At 46.1% G+C, this 12,970-nt stretch overlaps 1 protein-coding gene across 1 annotated transcript in view; it reads right to left on the bottom strand.

The window, feature by feature from the left end:
• PHC2 (polyhomeotic homolog 2) overlaps nucleotides 1-12,970 on the bottom strand; it is a 52,668-nt gene that overhangs the window by 13,776 nt on the left and 25,922 nt on the right. Inside the window, 1 exon segment of the mRNA XM_044913826.1 lies at nucleotides 12,861-12,969. Within this exon segment, the coding sequence (XP_044769761.1) occupies nucleotides 12,861-12,969 (109 nt within the window).

Here is a 12,970-nt window from a genome sequence, read left to right on the forward strand (position 1 = left end):
AACTGTGGGAGCTGAAGTTGCCTGTAACCTGGAACTTCCTAAAAAAGAAAAAAGAGAAAGAAAAAGCCATTTCTTTATTGCAACAAGCCTATTAAGTATAACCCTGTGGGTGTTATATACTTGAAAAATGATTTCAGTACATTAGTTTAGTGATTTTTGCTCAAGACTTTTTATGTCGATGCTCTTATTTCCTGTTAAAAATGGAAAATCCCACCAAGGAACAGAAATTCAGTGTCTGATATGGAGCATGGAGAAATAACAATAAATTCATTTTAGGAAAGGTTATAACTGGTTCGTTTTCTTACTAGCAGTCCTAAATGCTTGATAAACCAGAATAAATCTTGTTTGATGAAAAAGAATGTACTGTGACCCATGCTGTCAATCCTCAGACTTCTGTAATGCAATGATAATTTCAGAGCTGAGAAGGAGTCATCCAAGAGATATGAATGATGAGACTACTTTAAATTAGTTTTTGTTTGAGACAGAGGCACACCGGCAAGTTAGAAAGATTCCCTTCAGTGTTCACAGTCATTTGGAAAAAATTTTTTGAACGCTTTGACTTTACTGTAGAGATGGATATTTTCCCCTTTGGAATTAGTCTTTCTAAATTATAAAGGTGTTTGGCAACAACAACAAAAAATCTTTCCTTAACTCTCCATGAATAACTAGCAGGACTGAGGCAATCAAACTGAATCAATCAAATTAAATTTCTCTGCTTTTAAATTTTAAACATTTTTTTTTTTAAGATTTTATTTATTTATTTGACAGAGAGAGACACAGCGAGAGAGGGAACACAAGCAGGGGGAGTGGGAGATCGGGAAGCAGGCTCCCGGCCAAGCAGGGAGCCCGATGCGGGGCTTGATCCCAGGACCCTGGGACCATGACCTGAGCTGAAAGCAGACGCTTAACGACTGAGCCACCCAGGCGCCCCTAAATTTTAAACATTTAAGCCTGCATTTACATGGTTATGTTTTCTTTTATTTAATATTTTAAATATGCAAAGAAATATAAATTTTACTTAAAATGATAAATAAATGTTGTTAAAATATAAAACCGAGGGGCGCCTGGGTGGCTCAGTTGGTTAAGCGTCTGCCTTCAGCTCAGGTCATGATCTCGGGGTCCTGGGATCGAGCCCTGCGTTCAACTCCTTGCTCGGTGGGGAGTCTGCTTCTCCCTCTACCCTTCCCCCCTGCTCATGCTCTCTCTCTCTCTCTAATAAATAAATAAAATATTTAAAAATATATATATAAAACCGAATACATAAGTTAACATTTTATTTTTACATGGTGCTCTGAAATTCCTTCTGGTAAAATATCCCCTGATTTCTCTAATGAACTACAGATTACAGAATCACAAGATTGGAATGCCTGGTTCAATCCCTTCCCAATGCTGGAAACTTCTCTATAATACTACCACCCAGTGATTTCTGGGCATTTGTTTGAATACCTCCAATGACAAAGGAACTTACTACCTCTGGAGTAGTTCCCTCTGTGGACAGTTCAATTAAAAAGTTCTTCTTTACTATGAGCCAAAAACCTATCTCCTGTTAACTTCTGCCCACCCATCCTGGTTCTGTTCCTTAAGACCACGTAGAACAAGGCTAATCATATTTGTATAATGGGCAAAAACACGGGCTCAGAGACTGGTCTTTATCACTCAAGTGAATTGGGGGCAAGTCCTCTGACTCTGAGCCTCGGTGCAACGAGCTGTAAAATAAGGACAATTGCAATACCTCCCCCACAGTGTTGAGCGGCTCTGCAGACCACGAAGTAATCACCTGCAGAGCGTGCTAGTGCACTAGGAAATGCTCACGAACTGCTCTTGGTGTGGGAGAGCACGGCACTCACTACCAAGTGTATCTTCTCTCCTCTAGGCCGAGCTCCCTCTGCTGCTTCAACTATTCCTTGCACAAAAGGCTCCAAGTTCCATCATCATCCTACGTGTCCTGTTTACGTCTTTTCAAGTCAGGGACCCGGTCAATACTAACATAAAAAATCAAGCGCATTGATCTAAGAGATTGGGTTGGTAAGATTTTGGTTGTGTTTCTTTTACACATGGTCACATTCCTGACTGGGAGCACAGGAGAAGGGGCACAAGTGACTCCCTTGTTTTAGTTTCAAATACCTCAGTGGAATTAATCCATTCTCCTTGAATTCTGGGACCAATCCCACCTCCGGCTTTTCATGGATATTCATCACCAAACTGCTTCTGATACCTTGTCTCCTTTTATGGGATCTCTGTATCCTGGCTCGATTCTTCTCCTTCCCCCCCGACCCCCCTTCCCTCCTGTCTCTCAGAGCGGTGTCTATTAATGTGCATTGGGGCAATGCAAGACAGGGTGGTGCAGGCATAACTCTTGAGGTCAGATTCTTTCCTCATGCCAAATACAGTAGTGAACAGATGCATTCACTAGCTCAGAGTTGACAGGGCCGATGCTTAACTCTGGGAAGCAAAGACTTTTTGGAATCTAAGTTTTTTAAAAAAGGATCTTATTAAGCAGAACAAACAAATAAATCCTTTCACCCTAACGTCAGAATCTATCACTCTCCGTTATAACTCTAGGGCAGGTTGCAGAAGAGACAGAAGCCAGGGGACAGAGGGAGGGCGTTTTATGAATATACAAAGGTTTGCAGTCATCTTGGAGGCCAAGGCCCCTCATCTGCTTTAGGAACAAAGGAGCTTGGGCTATTTCTGGAATGACCAAACACAATCTAACCCCCTGCCAAGCCCAGCATGCTGAGATTAATTTAATCTACTTCCCCGCTCTCCCAGACTGCTCTTCAGCCTGCTTGAGGGAAAGCAGCTTAATAGGGAAACTTGCAGAAACCTGTCCAGCTGGCTCAGAGGCCAGATAAAAGATAAAGACTCTGTTTTAGGAATTCTTCCTTTCTGAATTCTCTTGACCAGTCCCTGAGGCTGGTGCTGCTGCTGGAGATTCCCACAGGTCTCAAAAGTCATTACACACAGCTAGGCACCCGTATCTGAAAGGTGGAGGCCAGGGTGCTATGAGAACCAGAGGCTGTGGGAGGGAAGGCAGGCCAAGCTTTGGTGGTGGTGAATGTGTGGGGAGGGAGAATTAAGCCTTTAATGAAGGTGCCTACAAAGGGCTGAGTATTCAGATAGGAATGAACAGGATAGTATGTTCTGGGGAAGTTGTTTTATATATATGTTTATATATGTTTTATATATATATATAAATTTTACATTTATATATATATGTCTCAACCTCTAGGCTGCTTCTCAATTCTGGGCTCATTCATAGGCTCTGGCAGCAATAGCCCTTATAGGGGCTGGATAAAATAGGAAGAACCACCCAGCAGTCTGTCTGTGAGATTATGTGCTTCAGGGCTGGGTCCCTTCTGCTAGGCAGAGCAAGTTTCTTTAGGCAGGGGCTATATCTTACCACCTCTGTATCTTCAGGGGCTAAACCCCATGTCTGCTCTAGGACAAGCTATTTAATGTCTGTTAAACTGGATGGTCTAGAACCCATGTTCTCCATCTTCAAAGGTCTCCTTAGTCTCAAACAGGGAACTTGGCACCATCTGAGATTTGTAAATTACCTACTGAGGCTATAATGATTAGACAGCAGTCAGGCCAGTGTCTTCTACAGGACTGGCATTTCTGGGTACCTGGTTACAAAGAACAAGAGCTATTCCTTGGCCCATTTCTTCCTGTTAGCGTGGGGATTTCTTCAGTTAGAAGGAGCATTAAGTTGCCCTGAAGGCTGGAGTTCTGGATTCCCTGGCCCCTTTGAAATATGTGTTTGGGCTCCGGGCATCTAGAAAGGCATGATGACCTCTAGAGTCAGAGGCTGGGAGGCTCCTATAAAGACGGCCCCGCCCACAGGACCAGTCACTAGGTGTCCGGAGAGGCTGAGCTCTCCTGCCTATTTAAGAGAGAGGTCTGGCTGGCTACATCTATGCAAAATCTGGGCCATTTTAGAACCAGTTCTGATGTTCTTTACATGAGCAGATAAAACAAAAATCAGGAAAAAAAAAAAAAAGTAAATAGAAAAGTAAAAAAACAAACAAAACCAAAAATCAGCTATGCTGGAATCTGGTTTAGGACGAACAGTTATTACGGGTGTTTCAGATGGCCTGGCCATTCACTGTGTTTGCTCCTAAAACAAGTCATCTTGAAGACCTGACTTCAGAGGAAACGGGAGGGCAAGCAGAGCTGCTTCTACCCCTCAGCGGTCTCTATTTTCTCGACAGGAGGAGTGTTTTCATTTACAAGACTTCTAACTACCCTTCCTTGACTGTAGCCGAGTGAGACAGAGCTAATGAAGTTAATCAAGAATTTAAGGAAGCAAAGTAGGTGATAACATGGGTCATTTGCCTGCAGCAAATCCTGCTTGACAAATGGCAAAACAAGGCTGCTTATACAACACCGAGCATTCCCTCCAGGCCCCTGGCTCTGCAATCCCGCTCTCAGTGCCTCAGCTCAGCAGGCCCCGTCACCGGGCCAGCAGGATCCCTACAGAACTGCGTGCTCGGGAGAGCGCCCGTGTGGAGCACCTGCAGAGCTCCCGCCAGGGAAACCAGATCCAGGAGGCGGAGGGCAGCTGGTCCGGCGGGCGGTAACAGCACAGCAAGCTGAGGGCGCTGATGTCCGCCGCTGCTCTTACGCTCTCTGCAGTTATATTTGGGCGCCTAAAGAAACTGGTGCCATTCGGAAAGGGGGGAGGTAAGATATTTCATAATTGCCCATTTGTTGGCATCCCTCCACCGCCCCAGGGGGTGGTGGGAAAGTGAAGGGGGAAGTGGCGATGAGAGAGAAAGGGGTGGGTAGAAACAGGTAGAGGGGTGACGAGGGGCGGGAGCGAGGGAAGGAGGAATGGTGGGGCTCCATCCTGGGACCCTGAGTCCATCACTCAAAGAGATTCATTTGGTTAACAACCTTCTTTAAAATGCAAATAGACACCTGCAGTCATTCACACCTGGCTGTGAACCACTTGACAGATAAGCAGATAGCTTTCCTTCCGATTCGGGGCAGCAGGCTTGGTGGGAGGGGTGGGAGGGGTGGGAGGGGAGAGTGATTATTCTGGATCATGGGCACTAGAGCACAGGGCCGGAGTCTAGCAATTTTCCAGATGAGGAAAAGTGTGCATTTTAGAATCAAGGCAAGAGTGGATGGCACATACTTGGAAGGCAGGACCTTCTAAAACACGCACAGAAGGAGCTCTTAGTCGTGGGGAAATGACACGTCCCTTCCCACCCTGGGGTCCCCTGAGTACCCAGAAGGCAGTAGGCACCAATGTCCAATGTTTTAACTTTTTCAATTCTGCTAAGGACCGAGCTGTCAGACACAGAAGAAATCCTTACCTCGAGGACCCACAGCAGGCTATGGCCATCACCATCCTGCTCCTCAGAGTACCTTCCTGGGCTCTGCAAACAAGAGCAGCCTGCTCTGACCGAGCTCTCTCGAGAGAGGAAGAGTCGGCAGTGACAGGCGGGGCGCTCTGGGCACTTGGTGGAGCAGGCACAGGACGGCGAGGCTCGGGGTCCGCGCCTGGGTCTCTGCAGGGGAGCTGGCTGGCAGAACGAAAGCGAGGCTCAGCCAGGTAGCCCCAACCCTGCTCTCGGTGTCACAGCAAAATGACCTCGTCGAGCCTGGGTTAAGAGGATTGGAGGGCAGACGTGCTTCTCGGATCTTCAGCATCTGGCTGAGCGACTCTGGTTAAGGCATCTGTGAGGGAGGGCTCCTCCTCCTCGCTGGCAGCCATTACCATACAGCTGACTTCCCTGCCATCTCTGAGGACACAGGCAGAGAGAGCGGCCCTTCTGACTCACCCACAATCCCCAGCTACAGTGTACATAAGCTGAATTGTAAACAGCTGAATGTTTTCCAAGCTGCCACCACCCCCCCTCCCCTGCTATGAAGGAAGGAGGCAATGGAGCGAACAGCCACCCTCCCCCATGCAGGTCAGGACAACAGGAGCCCTGGGGGATTTCCAAACAGCTGCAGGAGCTGCTGCCCAGCCCGCAGGCAGACCCCCGCGCCAGGCTCCTGGGGCACCGGGACCAAGCTCGGCAGCAGCACCTGCAGGACCGCGCAGTGACTTCCCACGGACAGGTCAATGCACCAGGGAAGAGCAGCTAACTCTGACTGCAGGGAGTCAGGGAGGGGTTTCAGACTTCTACTTGGATGGAGCCAGGCCCACGGGATCCACTGCTGAGGTCGAGGGCTCCCAGATATTCTCCCACCATAGTTCTCTAGCAGGTGCTAGGACTTCAAAAGACAACATGTCTGGGACCCGCAGGAGAGGCTCTACACTGGAGGCCTCAAGATCACAGAAGATGGAGGTCAGAGCAGCAGAGTGGAAGGAGTGCTGGCTCTGGGCGGAGCCAGTGCCTCTGGGTTCATATTCTGCCTTCTGGTTCCATCTTTGGTTTATCTGTGAGCTTCAAGCACTTGATACCTGCTCTGAGCCTTAGTCCCTCCATCTGTGAAAATGAGGATCATACTGCCTATGTTGCAAGGCTATAGTGAATATAAGAATTTTTATATGTAAGATGCCTGGCACTGATCTCATTTATTTATTTATTTATTAAAGATTTTATTTATTTATTTGACAGAGAGAGACATAGTGAGAGCAGGAACACAAGCAGAGTGGGAGAGGGAGAAGCAGGCTTCCCCGTGGAGCACAGAGCCCGATGTGGGGCTCGATCCCAGGACCCTGGGATCATGACCTGAGCCGAAGGCAGACGCTTAACGACAGCCACCCAGGCGCCCCCACTGATCTCATTTAGAAGCTGTGCAACGTGGCCATTACGACTTTGGGATCAGAAAGCCCTTAGACTTAAATCCTAGTTTGTAATCCTGGACAAGTTACCCGAGGCCTTAGTTTCCTTATCTGTAAAATGGGTACTTAGACCTGTCTCAGTTGGCCACAGTAAGGATTAAATAAGATAATGTAGGAACAACATAGTGGAACAGGCTGGCCTTGGCCCTAGGAGGGCTAACATCACTGAAACCCGAGATATTAGGAAACCTGCCTTAATCTCTCAATCTCGCTCTCACTGAGCCTGGCTTCTTGTAGCTCCAGGGCAGAGAGAACTCTTCTTCCATCAGCCCAAACTCAGGTACCATTCATGCTCCTCAGACACCCTGGCCTATGCAGGGTGTCCTGTTCTTGTCCTCTTGAGGTCAGGCTTCAGGAAGAAAAGTTACTTCCACTTTGACAATGGCAGCAACAGAACAGAAATGCACCTGCCTTCAGGGCGAACCAAATGTCTCAATTCACCTTCAACACTCGTTAATCCCCAGGATGAGGCAACCACCACGCTCCCTTTCTATACAGTTCTTGGGTAAAGAGTCTCAGGGCATCTCACAGTGCAGAACCCCAGAAGCCAGACTAGGTGATTGGAGCAACTAAAGAACTTTACCTAGAGAGCAGTAAATTCATGGAATTTGTAAAGCCGGGAGTAGTGTAGCCCATGAAAAGAAGTTAGTTTAAAAGGCTGAAGGCAAAATCATGGAAGATGGGTTTCTAATAGTTAAAAAAAAAAAAAAAAGACAATTAGAAATGTTTAGTAAACTCCATAATTATTTTCAGGTTGATAATAAGGAAAGGCCACTATGTTGCCTGATACGCTGCCTTATTATTTACCAACTGCAGGAGCACTAATATTCTCAGATAAATGGGAGAGGGGGGGGGGGGGGGAAGGGGAGAGAGACAGAGAAGTGGGGAAAAAGCTAAGCCTCCGCTGTCTCGCCCATAGAATGGGATACATAATACTTACCTTGCAAACCAATCCTCCTGACCATTTCTGCTTGTGGCAAACATTACTCTCTTCCTTCCTAAAATCATTGTCCAAGTCTGCAATCACCCTACTTTGCTACCAATCAGCTGATAGAACAGATTAATACTGACTACTGGAGGCCTGAAAACGTGGACTTCACTGATTTTTGTAAAAACAGTATTTGACTGGCATTAATTTTGTTTCAATTTAAAGTGTCCTTTGCTTTGATCCTTTAATTAAACATGTCTTGGGATGCTTGGGTGGCTCAGTCGGTTAAGTGTCTGCCTTCGGCTCAGGTCATGATCCCAGGGTGCTCGGCAGGGAGTCTGCTTCTCCCTCTGCCTACCGCTCCCCCTGCTTGTGCCCTCTCTCGCTCTCTCTCTCTCTCTGACAAATAAATAAATAAAATCTTAAAAACAAAAACATGTCTTACTATAGACTGGATGACTATAGATTAAGATAGATTTGGATTATATGGATTTAGGCCCCATATGGATGGTTTCAAATATGCTAAAGATATCAGTAACTAGGGATAATCATACACTATTTGAGACGTAATAGCCTTGCAACTAAAGCCTTAACAATAAGCCCCAGTGGTCAAGAGCTCTCACTTTGTTGCCAACAGTCTCAGGCCTGGTCCTCCTAACCTACTGGAGAAGAGCCGGTTGACATGGCATCTGATAGGCATCTCTTTTTAAGAGAAGCTATAATAAATAAATTTCAATGCTGAGAAGAAAATCACCCAGGAAACAGATATTTTGCTTCAACACCTTCAACACTCGTTAATCCCCAGGATAAGGAGCAACCCTACTAGCAAACCAGGACTCTTTTCAACATCTGGATTTATCTCAGAACTGGCAATGCCTGTTTAATAACAATCCTTTCTTGGCGACGTCAAAAGAACGTGCTCTTCTTTTGGACTTATCTAAACTAAAAAAATCATTTGGAAATTGAAAGAAAAGGAAAGCACATCCTTTTTCACTAAGTATAAATAATCTGGAAGGGGAAGGAAAAAAAAACAAACCCTATTAAGTTTATCATGCTGGCTGAGATGGTCTTACAATGACTCACACAACAATTTATTAAATTATGTGCTGTTTCTTACTACACTTTCTTTCTCCAAAAACTAACATTTTTCATTGTATATAAATTTAATAGTATATAAATTTTAATTGTGTAACTCTTGATTAACTATAAAACAGCCCATTTCTTGACTATGTCAGTCACACTACTTTTGTTATTGACAGAAAAAGTCCAGAATCTGTAAGATTTTTGTTTTGGATAAACAAATGGTTGATTATTTTCCTAACAATTCCCCAAATGTCATAAAGTTGAACTAGGGGTGGCCTGCCTCTGAGTTTCTCAAATCAGTGGTCTGATGTAGCTGGTAATTCAAACTGAAATTCTGAAATAAGTTAATGCTCAAAATGAAACCTTACATCTATTTGAGATGTGAGTAAGTCATCTTAAACAGGCATACTTCTTAATTTTTTAAGAGAAAACATACTCAGAATCTTTAAGAGGTGACTCACATTCTAGTTTAAACCATGCCATAAAAACTTTAAAAATATAAATCTACATATGTTCATACATCAACCTTGAGGGGTAGGCCAGCTTTGCTTTCCACCAAACAAGGTGCCAAGTCACTGCAGAGAGAGTCATTCCTGCTACTGGCATAAAGGCCTCATGGGGGCAGATGGCGTAAGGCAGCCAGTCCTCACCCTGCTTTTCCACGGGGGTGGAAAACACAATAGCATCTCTCTACAACCACTTTGGTGAGACTCCTCCCGACCACAGAAAGTCATCATCTTCATCTTCCAGTTGCAGAATGGTACAAAACAAAGGGAATAAAAGAAAAAATATCACTTATGAAGACGCCTTATTCTCATTTACCTACTCTCCTCTCTAGCAGATGTATCTTTTCAAAAGAGAATCTTTTTGAGGACGGGACCAAATCTACCTGGAGATTATATGACACTGAACAGCTGGGAGAACTTTACTATAAAGTTGGAATGACACAAGAAGGGGGGGAACCCTTGGGAAATAGCATACTAACATGGAGCAGTATTACCAGAACTGGAACCAACATCCTATTCCCTAGTTTTTTTAATTTAAATTTTATTTTTGGCTTACTGATCCACGTGAGCTGAAAGTGAAGGACTTTGATAGGAAGTGGCTGAACTTTATTCTGCAAATGGTTACCAAATGCCTAGCATGAGGCCCACAGTCCAAAGGAGGACAGAGACTTAGAGGGAGAGTCTAAGATTCTAAGTTATCCTCTTTATACATTCACAACAGGGAAAAAAAAAAAAAAAGACAAAAAGACAGGGACTCACAGGTGGAGGTTCTTAATTCTGAGACAGTCATCATTTCTTTTTTTCTTAAACAAGAAAACCCAGGGAGGGGACAGCCTATGTAAGAGCGAGAAAGAACAGTTCAATTTTAGAAGATCATCTATCCACTTACTCCTCTTCTCTTGGTTTATTCTCTTCCCCTTGGAAAGATCAGAATTAAAGGATCCAAAGTATCTGAGACAGGAAATGAGTAAGGCAGGAAAAAGGATGTGGTCTGAAAAAGAGTGGATTCTGGGGCTGAGCCAAAGCAAGTAACAGGCACAGGGTCATAGATGGGGGAGGGGGTCTGGTGGCAGGAAGAGAAGTCTCAGGATCAATCAGCTTAGACTAGAAAGTCAGTGACAGAGGAGATATGTCTGGAGAAGCATAACTAACACCTTCCTAAAAGCTCATCCTCCACTGAAATGGAGAGAGACAATGGCTGATGAGTCCTACAGCTAAGAGAATCATTATTGGGACAGAAAGAAGAGCTGGAGTTTCCACCTTACTTTGAGGGAAGTGAAGTAATATATATTGAGTATGACTGACAAAGGGAAATTAGAAATTAAGTCAGGATGTGGAAGAGAGGTGGAAAAAGCTGGGAGGTGAGTACATGATGGAATACCAATATTCCTTAAGCATCTATGTGCCACATCTCAGTAAAACAACAGTTAAAAAAAAACAAAACAAAACAAGAAGGAGTGACAACAGGAGAGACAGCTCAAGCAAACACCGCTGGATAACAGAAACCAACTCAAGAACAACAGAAATGTACACCAAGAAACTACCTACTTTCTCAAGAGTAAGGCTGGAGGAAAAAAAGGCATCTATTCTTCCAGTGTGTATAGACAAGCCTGGAAACAGATCTTGGGTGGGCAGGGCGCACGTGACAAAGAGTGCCTGGAAAGGGCAGGTGCCAAAAGAGCACCATTACCCATCTGCTGGACCCTCTGTGAAACAAGCCAGCCCCTGTGAATGAGCCAAACCAGAAACTTTGGTTCTTGCCTTGCAGAGACCGGAATTCAGGTATAGAAACGGTGGGAAACACAGTTTATCAGCTGATTCAAAAGTGTGGGTACTTCCAAATACAGATCTCCAGACGTTGGGGGCTACGTGGGAAAATCACTTTTTTTTCCTCCACAATGCTTACCGCAGTGCTTTATATGAAGCAGGAGCCGAATAAAAGTGTGTTGATCTGCGTGAGACCAAAACTACTTAGCTGTGCAGGTACCTTAAGATTCCAGACAGAATCTCCTGCCCTATAACCAACATGGTAAGTTACTTCCTTCCTATTTTACAGGCGAAATGATACAAAGCCCTACATCCCTGTGACCTAAACCTAAGCCCTGATCAACAGACCCTGCCACAGGTCTGCTGCCCTGCACTAGAATAAAAGATGGGGAGGTCAGGAGTGGGGGAGAAATATAGGAGCAAGAAGGCATTTCCTTGCTTCATTAGCCTGTAATTTTCAGACTCATCTAGAAATCCTGGCAGTTCCAACATTTGGGTTGACTCAGGAGGAGAAGAAAAATCCCAGGTGAATGATAATTGGATTACCCAGTTATGCCCCAGAGCCAAATGGCTGGAAAAAGCCAGGACAGAGGGTCTGATACACTTAAAGTGACATTATTTTCTAAACCAAAAATCAAGACACTTGGGCTGATAGACAATGGGATGGAATATTTTAAATTGGGGCTGTCCTAGAAAAATCGGGGACATATGGTGGATTTAGGTCGGTTGCTTATTTCACAACAAGGGATCCTCTGGGCCTAATATGCTAATGGAGGGGATTAAAGCTCTAGGATGGAAGCCCTCTAAGGGGAAAGCTGTCACTGATTTGTAAAGCAGGAAAAATAATAATAATAATAATAATAAAAGACTGTGTCTGTAGACCGCACTGGAAGAAGGGGAACATTCTGGGTATGGAGTAGGGAGGAAAGGAAAGTTATCAGAACTGAAAGTATGTCAGTGAAATCTGTTTAGGTATCGACGGCGGCGGTGGGGAAGGGACGTAGAGAGTTGGGATGGTGGGGGTATCGCTGGCACAGACTGGTGGTATCCAGCCATACAGGAGTCAGGGGCCACGAGTTCTGACTGTAGCTTCACCATCAGTTTGCAACCTGACCTTGGGCAAATTATTTCCCTCTCTGCGGACTTCAATTTAAATAGAGAAATCTCACAAATCCCGATTTTTATGTAAAGAATCCACAATTCAGCATACCTTCATTTGGCATGGGAAAGAGAGAAAATGCTCTTCTAAAAATGGAAGACAGGACAGACACAGAACAGCTTGTCCTTTCCATCCAATTAAAAACCTCGTGAGACTGAAACTAGATTAAAAACAAAACTCTCCAGCGAAGCCGCAGGCCCTCCAAGCTAGGTAGTCCCCTACCAACAGAGCGCAGCGGATGCCAGCAGCCCTGCCCCTAAACGACCCGTCCATCGCCCCGGTAAATCGCCGTCCCGGGAGGACGGGGGTGGGGGTGGGGTGTGCGGGGACCGGGGGCAGGGGCGCGGACACACACGGAAGCGTTTGGCACGCTGAGGTTGACACAGCGGCTTCCGGGGGAGTGCGGAGCAGGCAGGGTCCCCGACGAGGGGGGCAGGCGGAGGACACCTCCCAGGCGCCGACAGGGCGAGAGTCGCGGGCTGGCACGGCCTGGCAGCCGAGCAGGCCCGGGCCGGGAGTGGCACCGGAGGGCGGTGCCCGGCTTCCCGTGCGACGAGCGCCGGCCGCGGGCCCCCTCCTGGCGAGAATCCCTCCCCCGCCACGGGCACTGACCTGTCCAGGGCCCGGCTGGGCCTGGCCGGGCGGGGCCTACGCAGCCCCTCGGCCGGGCGCCGCCTCGCGCGGGGTCCCGGGCCCGGGCGGGCCGCCTCCTCTCCGCCGGG

Source organism: Neomonachus schauinslandi, chromosome 4 (assembly GCF_002201575.2).
Source record: "Neomonachus schauinslandi chromosome 4, ASM220157v2, whole genome shotgun sequence".
Lineage (NCBI taxonomy): Eukaryota > Metazoa > Chordata > Mammalia > Carnivora > Phocidae > Neomonachus > Neomonachus schauinslandi.